The sequence below is a fragment of the Monodon monoceros genome, unplaced genomic scaffold, assembly GCF_005190385.1.
Source record: "Monodon monoceros isolate NGI ecotype Baffin Bay Population unplaced genomic scaffold, NGI_Narwhal_1 Super_Scaffold_5, whole genome shotgun sequence".
In the NCBI taxonomy this organism is placed as follows: Eukaryota; Metazoa; Chordata; class Mammalia; order Artiodactyla; family Monodontidae; genus Monodon; species Monodon monoceros.
The window spans coordinates 100,087,553-100,105,034 of NW_021703782.1; the positions used below are offsets into that span (position 1 = coordinate 100,087,553).

Consider the following 17,482-nt stretch of genomic DNA (forward strand, 5'->3'; position numbering starts at 1 on the left):
GCCCCGGGGTGGGGTCTCTCCCCGCCGAGGCTCCTGCCCTCGCTCAGGCTCCTCCCCGTCTCTTGCAGCCGGGCAGCATGGTGGTGGAACACCCTGAGTTCCTCAAGGCGGGGAAGGAGCCCGGCCTGCAGATCTGGCGTGTGGAGAAGTTCGACCTGGTTCCCGTGCCCCGCAACCTTTACGGAGACTTCTTCACAGGCGATGCCTATGTCATCCTGAAGACGGTGAAGCTGAGGAGTGGGAACCTGCAGTACGACCTCCACTACTGGCTGGGTGAGGCTGGCCCCGCCCGAGCCCCCATCCCAACCCCTCTGCTGTAAAGCACAGACCTTTGAGGCATGGTCGCCAGGAAGTGCCCACGGGAATTAAGTGACTATTGAGCATCAAGTGTGTGCCAGACCCTTGGTTACATGTTCCCAAGACTCTAGAGCCCACCTGCCCGAGTTCAGACCCCGGCTCTGCCCTTTGGCAAGATATTCAGTGTCTCTGTAAAGTAGACCTGATGATTGTGCTAGACTACCTCATACGACTGTTGTGAGGGTTAAACAAGCCACTATGGCACACAGACTGGAGGTGACTTGGGGACCCTGGATCCCCTGCACAGCTCCAGTCACACTCCAGTTTGCCCTTCAGAGTCGGAGCCTGGAGCCCTGCCACAGCTCTGCTGTGTGACTCTGTGAGTCCTGCCCCCTCACTGTGCCTTGGTTTTCTGGTTTTTTGTTGTTTTGTTTTGTTTTTGTTTTGTTTTTTTGCGGTACGCGGGCCTCTCACCGCTGTGGCCTCTCCCGTTGCGGAGCACAGGCTCCAGACGTGCAGGCCCAGCGGCCATGGCTCACGGGCCCAGCCGCTCCGCGGCATGTGGGATCCTCCCGGACCGGGGCACGAACCCGCGTCCCCTGCACTGGCAGGCGGACTCCCAACCACTGCGCCACCAGGGAAGCCTGTGCCCTGGTTTTCTGATGCGCCCTGGCCTGACTTCGTGCTCAGGAAGGTTGAGAGTGAGTGCAGGGGGAAGCGTCAGAGCTGGGAGGACTCTTAGAGACCTGGAGTCAGCCTCCCACCTCCCCCATTATACAGATAGATTAACCGAAGCTCATAGGAGGCAGGGGCTTGCCCAGCTTCTACAGCCAGGCCAGGGCACTGCTGGGGGCTCCAGACTCCTCCTCCGTGGGAGGCTGGGGCCACTTTACAGAAGCCCGGCTCATGCTGCTCTGATGTCCCCCAGGCAATGAATGCAGCCAGGATGAGAGCGGGGCGGCTGCCATCTTCACCGTGCAGCTGGATGACTACCTGAACGGTCGGGCTGTGCAGCACCGTGAGGTCCAGGGCTTCGAGTCTGCCACCTTCCTTGGTTACTTCAAGCACGGCCTCAAGTACAAGGTGGGTGCCGGGCAGCAGGGACAGATGCACCAATGGCAGGGCTCACTCAGGTCCATCCATCATCTTTCAGTCTTGTTTGGTGATGTGGGCAGATGGGTCAGAGCTCAGCCTTTGGAGTTGGTTAGCTCTGGGCCCTTCCTAGTTGTGTGACCTTGGACAAATCACACTCTCTCTCTCTGAGCCTCTGGTTTCTTATTAAATTGAGAGAAGAAAATTCTCCATCACTTCACAGGGTGGTCTTCCTAGCCCCAGCTGTAAGGGGTGGGCCATGGGTGGGAACCTTGCTTTCCCGGGGCTTGAGCCTGCCAACAGAGGGGCCTATGTTAGGTATTTGAAACACATTTGATCACATTTCTCCTTCTGCTTGTTAGAATCCCCCTTGAACTTGAACTCTGAAGAGTCTGAGTCCCAGCCCCAAGCCAGGTAGGGCTGAGCAAAACCAAGCTGGAAGCCCCAAGAGGCTGTGCCGTATATTGTGTATGACGTCTGGGAAACCACTTGGCCTCCCTGAGCCTCCCTTTCCTCTTCTGTTACATGAGAACCAGTTGTACCTGCCCTTTGGGCCTGGGGAGAGGATTTGGTGAAGGCATAGCTGGGAAATGCCTTGCACAGACCTTGGCACCTTGGAAGGGCTCCTGGAAAGCTGTAGTTTTACGAAGCTGGGGTTCTCTTTGGTCAGGATAAGGAGGGGATCATAAGCTTTGATGGTCTTAATGTCAGAGTTCAAATCTCTCATTTTAAGAGAGGGAGGGGCAACTGAGGCATAGAGAGGTTAAGCAACTGGTCCAGGGTCACACAGCAAGTCAGTCCCAGAGCCAGGACCAGAACCCAGATCTCCTGACTCCCAGCTTTTTCCCACTACACCAACCTGCTTCTCATGAGCAGGGTTCTAGGATAGGTATTAAGCCCCATCTATGCTGCCGATGTGCTGTGTGACCTTAGAGAAGTCATCATCCATCTCTGGGCCTCCGGGTTGTCTGTGTTAGCAGGGTGGCCACGCTGTCTGCTCAGCTGACACATCAGGGATTAGGTGATGGAAAAGCTCTCATGAGACTGAGATAGCAGAGGGCAGGGTGTGTTGTGGGAACAGGGCCTCAGCCCTGCACTGGGTGGAGCAGGGTTGGATTCCCTGGAGCCTACCAGCACCCCTGTCAGCACGTCCACGCCCACAGTGCCTCCTGCAGAGCTGTCCAGTTCTACCTTCTTTCTACAGCCTCTTCTGGGGCCCTGGTACCGACGGAGGGAGGGGTGAGAAGCTTGGGACCCAGTCCCTGGACTTGGAGAAGGACCAGGCCTTTTTGCAGCTCCTGGAGCAGAAAGCGGAAAGGACACTCGATCAGGAGTCAGAGAGATTGGTTCAGGTCCCAAGCCCGCCCCTCTCCCTGCTTGTGCCTCCTGGTGGGCGCTCTCACATATTTGTCATTCATTCAGCAAATAGTTATCAAGCCCCTTGAGCAACAGCGCCTGCTTTTTGTTGTTGCTCTCTGGACAGCAGTGACTTAACTTGTGGACAAGTTAAGCAGCTTACAGAGCTGGTAAGTGACAGAGCTGGGATTTAAACCCAGGTGTGAAGGGCCTCGCACAGAACGAGTTCAGAGTGGACATTTGAAGACTCCCTGGTCTCTGATCTTAGCTCAGATGGAGCCTAGGAATCTGCATGTTAGCAAGCCTCCTTCACCCTCCGGTGATTTTTCCAAGATGTTCTTGGACCATACTGTGAGGAATGCTCCAGGGGATGGGTTCCCAGCCCAAGCCTGGATTTGGAACTTCAGTCCTGAGAGGCCCTGGCTTTCGGTGGAAATGTGAGGTCCAAAGCCAGTCCTGTTTTCCACCTTCTGCAAGTCCTCCCGCCGCCCCTGCACTTGGCAGGCCCAGTTCAAGGTTCTCGGCCTGGCGCCCTCATCAATTATAGATTTCCAAGGAGCAGAGCTTGTTACGCAAGACTTGTTTCTGTGAAAGCCTGCTCCTGGAGCCAGTTCCGTCCTCGGGGTGTGAGAAGGGGCAGGGAGGGGACGAGAGCCGCTGGAAAGGGCTTTCACGGGGCCTGTGCTGTCCTGTTCTGTGACTTCTACATCTTTCAAGTCATTGCATTTGATCCCTCCTCCTCCTCCTGACTCCCAGACAGAACCCTAAAGACCCCACGGGGCTGCGTTATTTGAAAACCTTGGTTCAAGCAGAGTCTGGGGGTGGCCTGAGTCCTAGAAGCTCCCGGAACGCAATGGGAACTCACAGAATCACTTGAACCCTTCCTGTCCTCCCTCCTGTTTCTTAGATGAGGAACCCTGAGTTTAGAGGGTGGAGGGGACCAGCCCCAATCAGTAGGTTTTTCTTTGTTTTATAACATATTTTCAAATGTAGATCTTTATAGCTTTTAGCCTTCTTCAGACTACAAGTGTGATACAAGCTTATTTTAAAATGTCAAACGTAGAAATATGGCTTCTAGGAAGTAAAAGTTCCCCATGATTCTACTCGTGGAGATATACACCAAATGGTACATAATTTTTCTCTATATATACATGAACATATATGTTATTTATTTATTTTTTTAGCCGCACCGCGTGGCATGTGGAATCTTCCCCATGACCAGGGATCGAACCCATGCCCCCTGCAGTGGAAGTGCAGGGTCTTAACCACCGGACTGCCAGGGAAGTCCCTATATGAACGTATAGATGTGTATATTATATATAGATATAGAATCTATACATATATATGTATATATAGATATATCATCACTTTAATTTGGAAAGTGGCTTTTAAAACAATATCCTATTAAATTTTGTTTAAATAATTTGATGCCAATCTCTGCCCACCTAATGATTAGACCATAGAAAGCAACAATCAATCCTAAAGATTAAAGTAAAAATAGTGAAAAATAGTAAAACTTTCCAAAAAGTCCTGACCCTTATACTTGGAGATCCACTAATGTCTCCTAAGAGCTTACTTTTATTTTTTTGTTAACTAATCTTTCTAAGTCTAAGTTCCCAGATCAGTAAGATTAGAGGAGTTAATTAATCAGGAAATGCCTGTCCATACTCATTAGAAATCAAGTATTCTTTTAATTTATAAATTCATATACAGAGAATTTATTGGAACCAAGATTTATGGCATTGAGCAACACTTTTCCTTTTTTAAAAGAAAGTTTCTATTTTTTTGATAAAAAATAAAAGGCACACTTGTACAAGTAAAATATTTTAGAGATGTATTTCTAAAACTTAAGGGTCTTTCTCTTCCCTCATTTCCCCATTTCTTCCTCTCTGAGGAATCCATGAAAATGGTCCATGTGTCCGTTCAGCACCTTTTGGAAAAGCTTTTCAGATCCACGGTCTCTTTACCTCCAGATGAATGAGGTTCCGGGGTCAGTGGTGCCCACAGACACTCAGGAGTTCCTGGGCTGGCAGACTTGGGCAAGGCTGGTCCCTAGAAGGGCGAACTTGGGGGTAAAACTTCCACCAATTATCTGGGACCCTGGGCACGGGGCTGAACCTCTTTTCACCTCAGTTTCCATGCCTGTGAAGTGGGGTAATGAGAGTTGCTACCTCAGGGGCTTGTGGGGACCACGCTGCATGGCCATAAAGCAGGTGCCTCAGCCTCTGTCACAGGCCTAGTAGGTGGCAGCCTCTGCGGTCATTACCAGGTGAGCACGGGGCATTGCATCTTCTTCCCCAGCTGCCTTTCCTTACCTGCTCCCCGGCAGGAGGGTCCCTGAAGCCAGGTGGGAAGAAAGGCTCTGCGAATACCTTGGCCACCCTGCTGGGCCCAAGGGGATGCTCTCGAAAGGCCTCATGCTAGTACTAAGAAAGGACACCAGGGGGCGCTCCACTCACAACAGGGAAAACATTTCAACTTGAAGAACCTTCCTCTGAACAGTGGTTTGTTCCTGCCTCCCATCCTGGGTGACCCTAGTGACCTTTGCTCTAAGAAAACCTGATGTTGGGGGAAAATGTGGCCCTTACAAATTTAGTTACACCTGGGTTTGCATCCTAGCTCCACCATTTACTAGCTTTGAGCTCTTAGGCAAGTCTCTGCACTTCTGGCGTCTGCATTTCTCATCTGTAAGTTGGGGATTATGACACCTCCCTCATAGATGACACATACAAAATGCCCGGCAGAGTGGGCGTTATCATTTCACAACCACTTCTATATTGCTTACTGTGTGTAGACGTAATAGGAACCCAATTATACTCACTCCCTTTGTCCCTTGCCCTCACGGACTCTGTGTGGCAAGTCAGACTTGACTTTGCTCTGCAAACTGAGGTGTCAGCAAGGGGCCTGGAGGGGATGGCCACATTTCTGGCCTTAGTGGCCCTTGACGTGTGGAGCAGGGAGGTGAGTGCCAGATTGGGAACAGGAGGCAAGGTTTTACTCCTTAGCTTTGCCGCGTGCTTTTTGAGTGCCCTTGAGTAAGTCACTTCACTTCTCTGGGCTTCAGTTTCCTCATGCGTAAAACGGGAAGCTCATGAGGACCTTCGCAGCTCTAACTTGACATCCCTGGGGCTTGGGGTCGATGAGCACCTGGGGCTGGGAACTGTTAATGAGGATGCCCAGCCCACTTTATTTGGCTTTCTACTGAGCCAAGGGCAGTTTTGACCGCTGCCAGGAATCCTTCCTGAAGTTCCCTGGAACTTGGTGATGACTGCAGAAGGTGGCACAGCAGGGGCTTTTGTCACCATTTCAAAAGGGAGAGGCCTGAGGCTCAGAGAGGGAAAGAGACTTACCCAAAGTCACCCAGCACTGTAGTGGCAGGGCAGGGACTTGAACCTGAGGTCGGTGCTCTGTCGTTTACCCACAGCTGCCTCTGAAGGCACAGCTGGGTGGGACTTGCTGCAGCAGCATCAGAGGAGGGAGGGGAATGGTCTCGGCTGGAGACCGAGAGAGCCTTGAAGGATGGGAAAGCTTCGGGTGAGTGCTTCTCAAAGTGGGTTTTGCAGAACACTCGAGCTGCAGGCAGGATGAGGAGGAGAAAAGCAGTTCTTGATTCAATAAGGCAGGGAAATATTCTCTAAAACAAAAGGCAAGCAGGTTTATTTACCAGAGGACTTCCCAGAGCCTTTATTATGTGGATGTACATTATGTAACAGTCAGGGAGCAAGTAAGGAGCATTCCTTGTGCTTATTTGATCATGGAATCCTTTCCTTGCAGACTATTTGGGGGATTAGAGTTCCTTAGAACATCCCTTGGAAAATGCAGCTTTTGAGAAAGGAATGTTTGAAGCTTTTTGATCCAGGAAAGTGGGCCCAGGGGTCTTTGTTAGTGGAGTATGAGATTCAAAGGGGTGGCAGCAATGTGCAGTGGGTAGGGAATCTGCTAGAAGTCCAGTGGTGCATAGGCCAGAATTTCCTTCAACTCATCCCTATCCCTTCCCCAGACACTCTCCCGTGGACTAACGCTGTCTCCTTGACCCAACAGAAAGGAGGCGTGGCATCAGGATTCAGGCACGTGGTACCCAATGAGGTGGTGGTGCAGAGACTCTTCCAGGTCAAAGGGCGGCGTGTGGTCCGCGCCACCGAGGTGCCTGTGTCCTGGGAGAGCTTCAACAATGGCGACTGCTTCATCCTGGACCTGGGCAATGTAAGTCGTGCCCTCCCCTTTCCCAGGGGCCACTGAGGTGCTCCAGGCCTGACTCTGGGGAGGTGGGCGCATCCACGCGAACAAGTAGGGCAAGCCACAGAGACAGCAGCCCCCATGCACATACATGCTCTGTGTAGCAGTCAGACATATCTGCAGAGATTTGGGTACAGACGTGCCTGGCGTGTAGACTCGGACTCATCACATGCCCGCACACAGACCTCACGCACAGCGCGCTCTGGCTTCAGTTGACGTACAGACTCCCTGGCATGTTCATGTGCACATCTCGTGTACCTTTTTACACATAGTCATTCACTTGCAAATACATGGCGCCCGTGTGCAGCAACTGTAGGCTTTTGGAATTTAGCCAATGTTTTATAACAACTACAAATGGTGCATAGTCTTTAAAAATTGTGAGTCACTATGTTGTACACGTGAAACTTACGTAGTACTGTAAGTCAACTATATCTCAATTAAAAAAAAACTATAAGCTCTTGCCCAGCAGGCGTGGACATGGCACCACGATGAATGCCTACACATGGAGACTTGGGCATGTTGTTCAGGGACCCACAATTCGCACGTCATACGTGTAGTTGCACATGCCCGCTTGTATGTGGCAACGTGTGTGGGCTGCACTTACCCAGGCCCACCTTACTGACTGATGTGTGATGCTTTGTACACATTCTTCCCAAATCCACATATATTCGTACCTGCAGAAGGACATGGCCGGATGTTCTACACCCAACCTCATATATACACATGGTGTAATGTCCATGCAAACGGAGGCACACACTGAGTGTAAGCTTGTTACTAAAGTGTAGCAGGTACACAGCAGAGTGTGTGAATCCTGAGTGTGCATCTCTATAGATTTCAGAGTGAACACACCCGTGTAATTAACACCCAGATCAAGAAACAGAACGTCACCAGCCCCCAGAAGGCCCCATCTGTCCTCTTCTTAGATTTTTTTTTTTTTTTTTTTTTTGGCCGCGTGGCTTGTAGGATCTTAGTTCCCTGACCAGGGATGGAACCCGTGCCCCCTGCAGTGGGCCCCACAGAGTCCCAACCACTGGACCACCAGGGAATTCCCCGTCTGTCCTCTTCTCATCCTTTCACCCCCAAGGATAACCGTCATCCCAGACTCTCTCAACCAACAGCATAGACTGGTTCCACCTGTTTCTGAACTTCATGTACGTGGAATCTTTGCTTTTGATCTCTGACTTTTTTTGCCCAACATTTTCTTTCTGAGATCCATCCGTATTGTTGCCTTTAGTTGTAAATTGTTCCTTCTCCTTGTTATATAAGAATTGATTGGGCAGATATGCCACAGTTCATTGATCCATTCTGTTGTTGATGGACACTTGGGATAGTTTGGGGCTATTCCAGGTGGTGCTGCTCTGAACATCCTTGCACGGGTCTTTTGGTGGATGTATGCATGCACTTCTGTTGGGTGTATTCCCAGGAGAGGGATTGCTGAGTCATAGGATACCGGTATACAGAGCTGTAGAAGGTACAGCCAAATGGGTTTCCAAAGTGGTTGTACTAATTTCTGCTCCCACCAGCAGGCAAACATTTCTATACACATTCTATGTGTAGGGGTACCCGTGAAAAAACACATATCCAAAATCATGCACTCACATACCCTGGTGCACACAGATCACACCTGTTGTGCTTGGATGTGGGCATGTGTGTGCTCCACCGGCTGTCACCTGGGCAAGCAGAGAACAAGGTGAGCTCACCGCCCGCCCCCATAGTTCCCTCCTTGCCATGTCGCTGGGCAGGGCTTATATGGGGCACTGCCTTATGTGGGGTCCTTGTCTTACAGGACATCTATCAGTGGTGCGGCTCCAAGAGCAACCGTCTTGAGAGACTGAAGGCCACACAGGTGTCCAAGGGCATCCGAGACAACGAGCGGAGTGGCCGGGCCCATGTGCACGTGTCCGAGGAGGGCTCCGAGCCAGAGGCAATGCTCCAGGTACCCACGGCCACATCCCAGGAGTGCAGGGTGGGGCTGAGTATAGGGACAGGAGGCTCATTTCTTTCCTCCATCCAACAGGCAGTTTTGAGGTGAATTTGTTTTTCCACCAAGCTGGAAGAGCAGCTTCCCCGACAACTCCCAGACTCCCCTGAGAAGTGGGGCTGGAATCCCAGGACCTGGTACATCCCGGGGTTGTGAGCCACACCCTCCCACTGGGAGGGCTAGGTCCTCCAAAGGAGCTGAGAAGGAGGGTCTTGGCGTCTTCCGAGGGTGAGCCTGGTGCTGGAGCCAGGTCAGAAAGACAATGGAGACCCAATCCCCTCTTTCCTCTTCTGACCATTCCTAGTAGTTTATAGCCCATTTCATCAAATTGCATGATGGCATTGCCAGCCGTTGTGCTTTGAGGACATATCAACAGAGGCAGAGGTCACCAGGAAAAGGAGGAGACCACGGGCTCTGCTCCGTGCCACTTGTCTCCTGCTTGTCTGGGGCTGTTGAGTTCTGGTTTTTAGGAAGAGCAGAAGGTGATTATTATGGGGAGGAGCCTGGACACCAAACATGGCTTGAGAGGGGCAGTAGCTGGGGCCATTGAGGCTGGAGGTAGCTCAGAATGGAGGTGTGAAAATAGGCTCTAAAATCACAGGGATACGGGTACAAATTCCAACTTAGCCACCTTATAGCTGTGTGGACAAGGTACTTAAGGTACTTCTTCTCTCTAGACTTCAGTTTCCTCTCCTGTGAAACGAGAGTGATAATCTGTGCCTCTCAGCATGGTGCGAAGATGAAATGAGGTCTGTTAAAGGCATGTGGTAGAAGATGTTCATAGCTCTATTTATCATTCTTAGAAGGCTAGGAGGAAATGGTAGAATAAATACCTGAAGGACTGTCCAGGAGGCAGAGGAGCACGGAGCTCCTGGAGACAAGGAACAAGGAGGGAAGGACTCGACAGGCAGCCCTGGTTGAGCTCTGCACACAGGAGACACGTCAAGAGATGCAGGATGTCTCTGGAAGGGACCTTACCCTAAGTGGAAGGTCGCCGTGGATGGATGCCCACGTGGTCCTTACCTGCCTGGGGAGGGAGCTCTCTCAGGAATTCAGTCCCCTCCCTGGGGGAGGAGGCTGCCAGGAGCTCACCGCCACCCTTTCTTCCGTGTCTCCCTCTCCTGCAGGTGCTGGGTCCCAAGCCGGCTCTGCCCGAGGGTGCCGAGGACACAGCCAAGGAGGATGCAGCCAACCGCAAGCTGGCCAAGCTCTACAAGGTGAGCCTCAGCTGCGCTGGCCCCTGGGTCTTGGGTCAGGAGACCTGGTCTTCCTGAGCTCCGCTGCCACGGGGCCTTGAGCAAAGTATGCGTGGGGGGGGGGGGGGGGGGGGGACTCGGCTTCCACACGCCTCCAGTAGACGCCCACCTGCTGCCTTTGCCTTCCTGCCCCGGGAGTAAGGGCGTGCGAGCGACTGCAGACACATCTGCGTCACATTCATCTGTGGGGTCTTGGGCAGCACATGTTCTCTGCTGGGTCTCAGTTTCCCAGTCTGTAAAGTGGGGAGAAGGGCAGTAGAGTCAACTTTTCAGGATTTCCGGGGGTCCACAGAGGAAACTGATGGGAGTGTTGTAGGAAAATACAGGGAAATAGTACAAAAGTGTGTGTGGGGTGTGTGTGTGTGTGTGTGTTGAGGGGCAGGTTATGGTTAATGACTTTATTTGTAATTTCTTCTTGTGATTTTATTATTTATTTATTTTGGTCGCGCTGTGCGGCTTGTGGGATCTTAGTTCCCTTTAACCCACGCCCTCGGCAGTGAAAGCACGGAGTCCTAACCACTGGACCACCAGGGAATTTGCCTTCTTGTGATTTAAAAAAGTGAATTGAGGCTGATCCTGAGCCAGGGAACTCTGGCCTCTGGGCCTGTGACACCCATGTTGTGCCCTAGGCTTGTTTGTGGTAAAATAACAACAACATGAGGTGAAGATTCTCATCACCACCACAGAAAAACCACATTATTGACATTTACTCTGATACTAAAGTAACACATACACGTAAATAACAGTACTGAGCAGGTCTCAGGAACATAAGAAGAAAATACGAGTCAGTGCAATTTCACTAGTTTAAGGTAGCCAGTACTGTTTTAAAAATGGGTTTTAATTACAAAAGTAACGACACTCAAAAACAAAAGTCAACCTCGCCTCCTCTCCTCTCCTCTCCATGGGTTACCATGGTTACATGGTTACCCTTTTGGTAAAGAAATCTCCAGATAACAGCTTTCTGTGTCTAGTTACATATATTTTTCCATCTCTGTTTGATATTCATGGATCCAAACGATTCATGTTTTTCTGTGGCCTTCTTTTTTCCACTTGACATGGTCAGGAATATCTGTCTGTAATAGAGATCCACATGGTCCTTTATAACGGCTGTGTAGTATTCTATTTTAGGAATGTAGGAATCTTAGCAGATCCCTAATTGATGGACATTAGAATGTTTCCACCTTTTCTGATTGCAGACAGTCCCTCTTTGTGCACTTGGGCGAAGCGTGGCATTAGGGGAGTTTCCCAGACATGGATTGCTGGGTCATAGGCTGAATAAAGAGTCAGTGATTGAAAATACTGGTTCTTGGGAGTCCTCTGGTGGCCTAGTTGTTAGGATTCTGGGCTCTCACTGCTGTGGTTCAATCCCGGGTCCGGGAACTGAGATGCTGCAAGCCTCAGGATGTGGCCAAAAAAAAAAAAAAATTACCGGTTCTGGAGTCAGACTACCTGGGTTCGAATCCCAGGTCTGGTACTTTCTAGCTGTGCAGGTTACTTAATCTCTCTGTGCCTTGGCTTCCTTGTGAATAAAATGGGGATACTAAAAAAAAAAAAAAAAAAAAAATGGGGATACTACTAGGACTACCACAGGGTTGTTTTAAGGATTAAAGGAGTTGTATAATTGTAGAAGTGATTAAATTATATAAATTACATAAATTGCTTAGAACAGTGCCTGGCACATAGTAAGTTTTCAATAAATGTGGAGCACTTATTTTTTAGAGTTCTGATATGTATTACTAAAATGCATTCTAGAAGGGCTCCCTAGTTACCTTCCTCACGGGTTTGAAAGTGCCTGTTCACCCAGAGTCTTTTCAACGCTGGGTATTGTCGATCTTTTTTTTTTTTTTTTTTTTTTTTTTTTTGTTGTAAGGGGGCCCCTTACTCTTGTGGTCTCTCCCGTTGCGGAGCACAGGCTCCGGACGCGCAGGCTCAGCGGCCATGGCTCACGGGCCTAGCCGCTCCGCGGCACGTGGGATCTTCCCGGACCGGGGCACGAACCCGTGTCCCCTGCATCGGCAGGCGGACTCTCAACCACTGCGCCACCACGGAAGCCCGTGGGTATTGTCAATCTTTTGAATTTTGACGAGTATGGTACACTTAAAAAAAAGTTCAATGAACTTTTATTTGAGAATAATTTTTAGGTTTACAGAAATATTGCAAAGATAGTACAGAGGGTTCCCGTATACCCTTCACCCAGCTTCTCCTGAACATCTTAACATAACCAGGTGCATTTGTCAAAACTAAGAAACATCAGTTCAATACTACTAACTAAACTGCAGACTTTATTCAGTTTTCCCCAATTTTTCATTCCAGGTTCCAATCCAGAATCCTACACTGCATTTACATCTTTTTCTTTTTCTTCTTTATTTCCTTTTTTTTTTTTAACTGATGAGGTTGAATATCTTTTCACCAACTATACAGTTCTTTTCCTATGCCACCTGCATTCCTGCATTGGATCCTCCCCCTTCCCTTTCCGTGTGCAGTTTCCATGCTACACCTGTGTGTAGGTCGAAGATGTGGCTGTGACATAGTGGAAAAAGACAAAGAAATCCTGAATGAGCCTCAGGGCTTGAGGGCACAAGTCCTCATGTTACCCTGCAGTGTCGTTTGGGGGTGGGGGTGAGACGAGTGTCTCCCCACGTGTGGTCTTGGGGGCACCCATGGTTAGGCTGAAGTGGTGGAGGTCACTGATGGGCTGGGCTGCCTTTCCCTTGTCCTCCCAGGTCTCCAATGGCGCAGGCACCATGTCGGTCTCCCTCGTGGCTGATGAGAACCCCTTCGCCCAGGGGGCCTTGAAGTCCGAGGACTGCTTCATCCTGGACCATGGCAAAGATGGGAAAATCTTTGTCTGGAAAGGTATTGGGGACAGGGGAAGGGCTTGAACAGGACCTCGAGTGGGAGCTCCAGCAGCCTTGCAGGAATTTGGCTCATGAGTCTAGGGAAGAGGAGGGGGGCCTGAGGGTCTGAGTTGCAACTTTCCTACTGGCTGAGCGGCCTTGGTCAAGTCACTTCACCTCTCTAAGACCCTGGTTTCCTTATATGTAAATGAGGACAAGATAATGATCTTTATCACATAAGGTTGTTGTGTGGATTAAATGCCATCATTTTTGTATAGTTCTGAGCTCAGTAAATGGGCCACAGTAGTCGGTGTGCTTGCCATCATCAGGCAGGACCCCCAGCTGGCCCCCCGAGAGCTCATGGTGTGATCAGCTCTGAGTTCTCTGGCCTTGGCTGTCCACAGTCTAGGAAGAGGAGGGAGGGAGGTTGGCCTTCTGCTTTCCCTGGACCATTGGATGCGGGGGCGCAGCACTGACCCCCGGCCCCTTACCCTCCCTTTGCGGACAGGCAGGCAGGCCAACACGGAGGAGAGGAAGGCTGCCCTCAAAACGGCCTCCGACTTCATCTCCAAGATGGACTACCCCAAGCAGACCCAGGTGAGTCTTGGAGCCAGGTAGGACAGTGAGAATGGGTCCATTTTGGGTGGGTATCCCACCTCAGTGTGGACTGGGTGTCTGAGGCTCCCTTGAGGACCCCTGCTGGGTGGCCCCTGTCCTCAGGGGGACCCCAAGCCAGCATGTCCTGCTCTCCCCCCTCCCCTTCCAGGTCTCCGTCCTTCCTGAGGGTGGCGAGACCCCACTGTTCAAACAGTTCTTCAAGAACTGGCGCGACCTAGACCAGACGGATGGCCTGGGCCTGACCTATCTCTCCAGCCACATCGCCAACATAGAGCGCGTGCCCTTCGACGCCGCCACCCTGCACACCTCCACTGCAATGGCCGCCCAGCACGGCATGGATGACAATGGCACAGGCCAGAAACAGGTACCTGGGGGGCTGGGGTGGGTGTGTCCAGGCCCCTTCCTTGCTCCCTCCCTGGCACCTCTGGCCCACCCACTGCCTCCTGCTTCTCTGGAGATGTTTCTCTAAGAGATTTTGACCACAGTTTTTGGTGGATGGAATTATTTTGTCTTGCTGGATTATTGCAACCAACATACCCTAAGCACCTACTGTCTTCCAGGCTCCATGCCAAGTGTCTGAGACCCCACCCTGCCCATGAAGAGTGCCTGGTCTGGGAGGGGAGGTGACCACAGCCACAGCTGGTTGCTCAGACCTGTGTGGTCAGTGGGAGATGGGAGGTGCACAGGGATTATGGGAACACAGGAAGGGAAGTGAAGGTGGGTGGTTGGGGCAGTCTTCACAGAGGCGGGGACCTTTTGGTTGGGCCTCAGAGTATGAGTAGGAGTTTGCTGCCAGAGAAGAAGAGCAGGTATTCCAGGCAGGGAGCTGTCCTGGGAGCCTGGTGCTGATGGCATCCTCAAGGAGGGGCCTTGAGTTCCATGTCCAGGGGTGTGGACTTGATCCTGTAACCATTAGGTGCTAGTGAGCGTTTTTTTTTCTTTTTCTTTTTTTTAAAGGCAGAAATGTGACAGGCTCAGTTCTGGGCTTCCTAAACTCACTGTGAAAATGAATTTAGAGACAGGATAATGACGGTAGAGACCTCATGAGGAGGTTATAATAGTCTAGGGAAGAGATAATGACCTTGAGACCAGGAAGGTCACAGTGAAGATGGAGAAGTGTGGGGGGGTGGAATTCAGAGATGTTTATGAAGTAGAATCTGCTTCAGGCAAACACTGATTCCATCCTACATAATAGAAATAGCAAAAGTGTTAATTTTTATTATTGTTTTTGTCATTGGTGTTATTATTTTTCATTCATCACTCATTCATTACTTCAGTGGGAGGGGAGGATGCAATGAAAATGATCAGGATAGGGCAGTGTGGAAAGAGCCCTGGCAGCTCAGCTGTGTGACCTCAGGCAAGTTACTTAACCTTTTTGAACCTCACTTTCCTCACCTGTAAAATGAGGCTTAGCCCACTCCATCACCTTCGAGAATTTTCAAAGCCTGGAGATTGTTTCCCGGGACTTGCAGCACCACCAGGTGGCGCTGCAGGGCTTTGTGACCACTTGGACACCGTGTTACCAGAGCTCTGCAAAGAGATCTGCCAGCAGGTGTCATTCTGAGGTCACTTAGTGATGGCCCTGCCTCTGCAGGTGATCTATAAAATTCAGACAACTTAATAATGATACAGATAATGGCAACATTAATAATAAAATAATAATAGTTCTAATAATTAAGAGTAGCTGCCACCTGTAGAGCCATTACCCTGTGCCAAGCCCTGTGCTAGACTTTCATGAATAGACCAACATCCTTTATTAGTCTCACACTGAGGCTCATAGATAGTAAGCAAGCTGTCCAAGGCTGCACAACCTCTAAGGGGGTGGATCCTGATTTGGATCCAGGTCATTCGTCGATTTGCACCCTTAGCCTGTGTTACACTGTGTAACACGCACTAAACCCATTTTCCAAATGCTATCAATCATGCGGCTACCAGTCCCTGTGCTGATTTCTACAAGGAGGAAGTACAGGGTGGGGCAGGGGTGCAGTATAAGGATCCGGAGCAGGAAACATGGGTTTGAATCCTAGTGGCTCTGTGATTTGGGCAGATTATTTAACTTTAGTCTGAGTCCGAGTGCGGTCGTGTTTTGTAACCACTACCCACCACTGTGTGGTTTCTCAACTGGTCTGAGTTGGGGACTGGGGGTGCTGCACTGTGTCTGAGCCCAGCTTTGCTCTGGTAGATCTGGAGAATTGAAGGCTCCAACAAAGTGCCCGTGGACCCCGCCACGTATGGACAGTTCTACGGTGGTGACAGCTACATCATTCTGTACAACTACCGTCATGGCGGCCGTCAGGGACAGATCATCTACAACTGGTGAGGGTCTGGGGCCCTGTGCTCTGGGGCGAGCATGGCAGCAAGGAGGGATGTGAACAGGGCTGAGGGAAGCCTGCGAGTGTGTGGACCTGAGCCGGGGCAGCCACCATCCACTGGGAAAGGCTCTCGTCCACAGGGCAACACCTCTTGTCTTTCTTCTCTAAACAAATTTTAAACTATTCTCATAAAAGCATTACATGTCCATTGTAGGAGACATGGGGACTAGGGAGAAACAAACAGAAAATCTCTCCCACAATCCCACTCTAAGTACTGTTCATCCTCCCACCTTTTCTAATTAAAAATTATTTTTAATTCTTTTAAAATAGATAATACATTCACAAGTCAAGGATCGAAGCAGAATAAAAACGCATGTATTGAGAAAGCTTGTCCCCATTCTGTCCCTCCCCACCTTGCTCTATGACCCCCACCCCTCCATGGATGCCCACTTTCTTTAGTTTCTTGTATACTCTTCCAGTAATTTTTGATGCAAATATAAGAAAATCTCACCCTATATTCCTAGTTCTTTTCCTTCCTTACAAAAGCTAGCAAACTATGTATTTTATCCTGCACTTTGCTTTTTTTCACTTAATACTTCCTGGAGCTTAGTCTCTGTCAGTACATAAAGAACTTCCCCACTCCTTTTTACAGCTGCATAATATTCCATCACGTGGCTATCCTGTAGTTTATTTAACAAATTCCCTGCTGTTGCGTACTTGGGTTGATTCCAGACTTTTGCTATTAGAAGCATTGCTGTGATTAGTAACCTTAAACAAACATCAGTTTGAATGTGTAGAGAAAAATCTTCGCAGCAAGTTCCCAGAAGTGGGATTGCTGGGTCAAACAGTAAATGCACTTGTCATTTTGATAGACAGCACCCAGTTTCCGTAGATGGAGTTTGTAGTATTTGCATTCTCACCCGCAACAAATGAGAGTGTCTGTTTCCCCACGGCCTCACCAGTGGACTGTGTTATCAAACTTTTGCTGTTTGTCAACCTTACAGTTTATGAAATGGTATCTCAGTATAGTATTTTTCTTTTTTCATTTCGTTTCTCTTATATGCAGTCTCAAACTTTTTGAAGATTGACGGTTGGGTTTCTTTTTTTAAAAACTTTTTATTTTGAAATGACTTGCTGAAAAGTTGCAAAAATACTACAGACAGTTCCCATATACCTATTACACAGCTCCCGCTATGATCATGTCTTAACCATAGTTCAAGTTTCAAAACCGGGAAATTAACATTGTTGCAATACTATTTACTAATCTATAGACCTTACTTGAATCTCACCAATTCTCCCACTAATATCCTTTTTCTGGTCTAAGATCTAACCCAGGATCTCACATGCCATTTAGTCATCACGTCTCCTTAGTGACATTTAATCATGTCTTTAATCTGTGACAGTTCCTCAGCCTTTACTCTTTTTTTTTTTTTTAATAAATTTATTTATTTTATTTATTTATTTTTGGCTGCATTGGGTCTTCGTTACTGCACGCAG

At 49.5% G+C, this 17,482-nt stretch overlaps 1 protein-coding gene across 3 annotated transcripts in view; it reads left to right on the forward strand.

Annotated features, from left to right (window-relative positions):
- GSN (gelsolin) overlaps window positions 1–17,482 on the forward strand; it is a 56,596-nt gene that overhangs the window by 30,411 nt on the left and 8,703 nt on the right. For all 3 annotated transcript variants that reach the window (XM_029201957.1, XM_029201958.1, XM_029201956.1), the window contains 9 exons: window positions 69–273; window positions 1,226–1,380; window positions 6,787–6,948; window positions 8,768–8,917; window positions 10,090–10,179; window positions 12,942–13,074; window positions 13,564–13,652; window positions 13,822–14,037; window positions 15,856–15,989. In XM_029201957.1, the coding sequence (XP_029057790.1) occupies window positions 69–273; window positions 1,226–1,380; window positions 6,787–6,948; window positions 8,768–8,917; window positions 10,090–10,179; window positions 12,942–13,074; window positions 13,564–13,652; window positions 13,822–14,037; window positions 15,856–15,989 (1,334 nt within the window). The remainder of the gene's footprint in view (window positions 1–68; window positions 274–1,225; window positions 1,381–6,786; window positions 6,949–8,767; window positions 8,918–10,089; window positions 10,180–12,941; window positions 13,075–13,563; window positions 13,653–13,821; window positions 14,038–15,855; window positions 15,990–17,482) is intronic.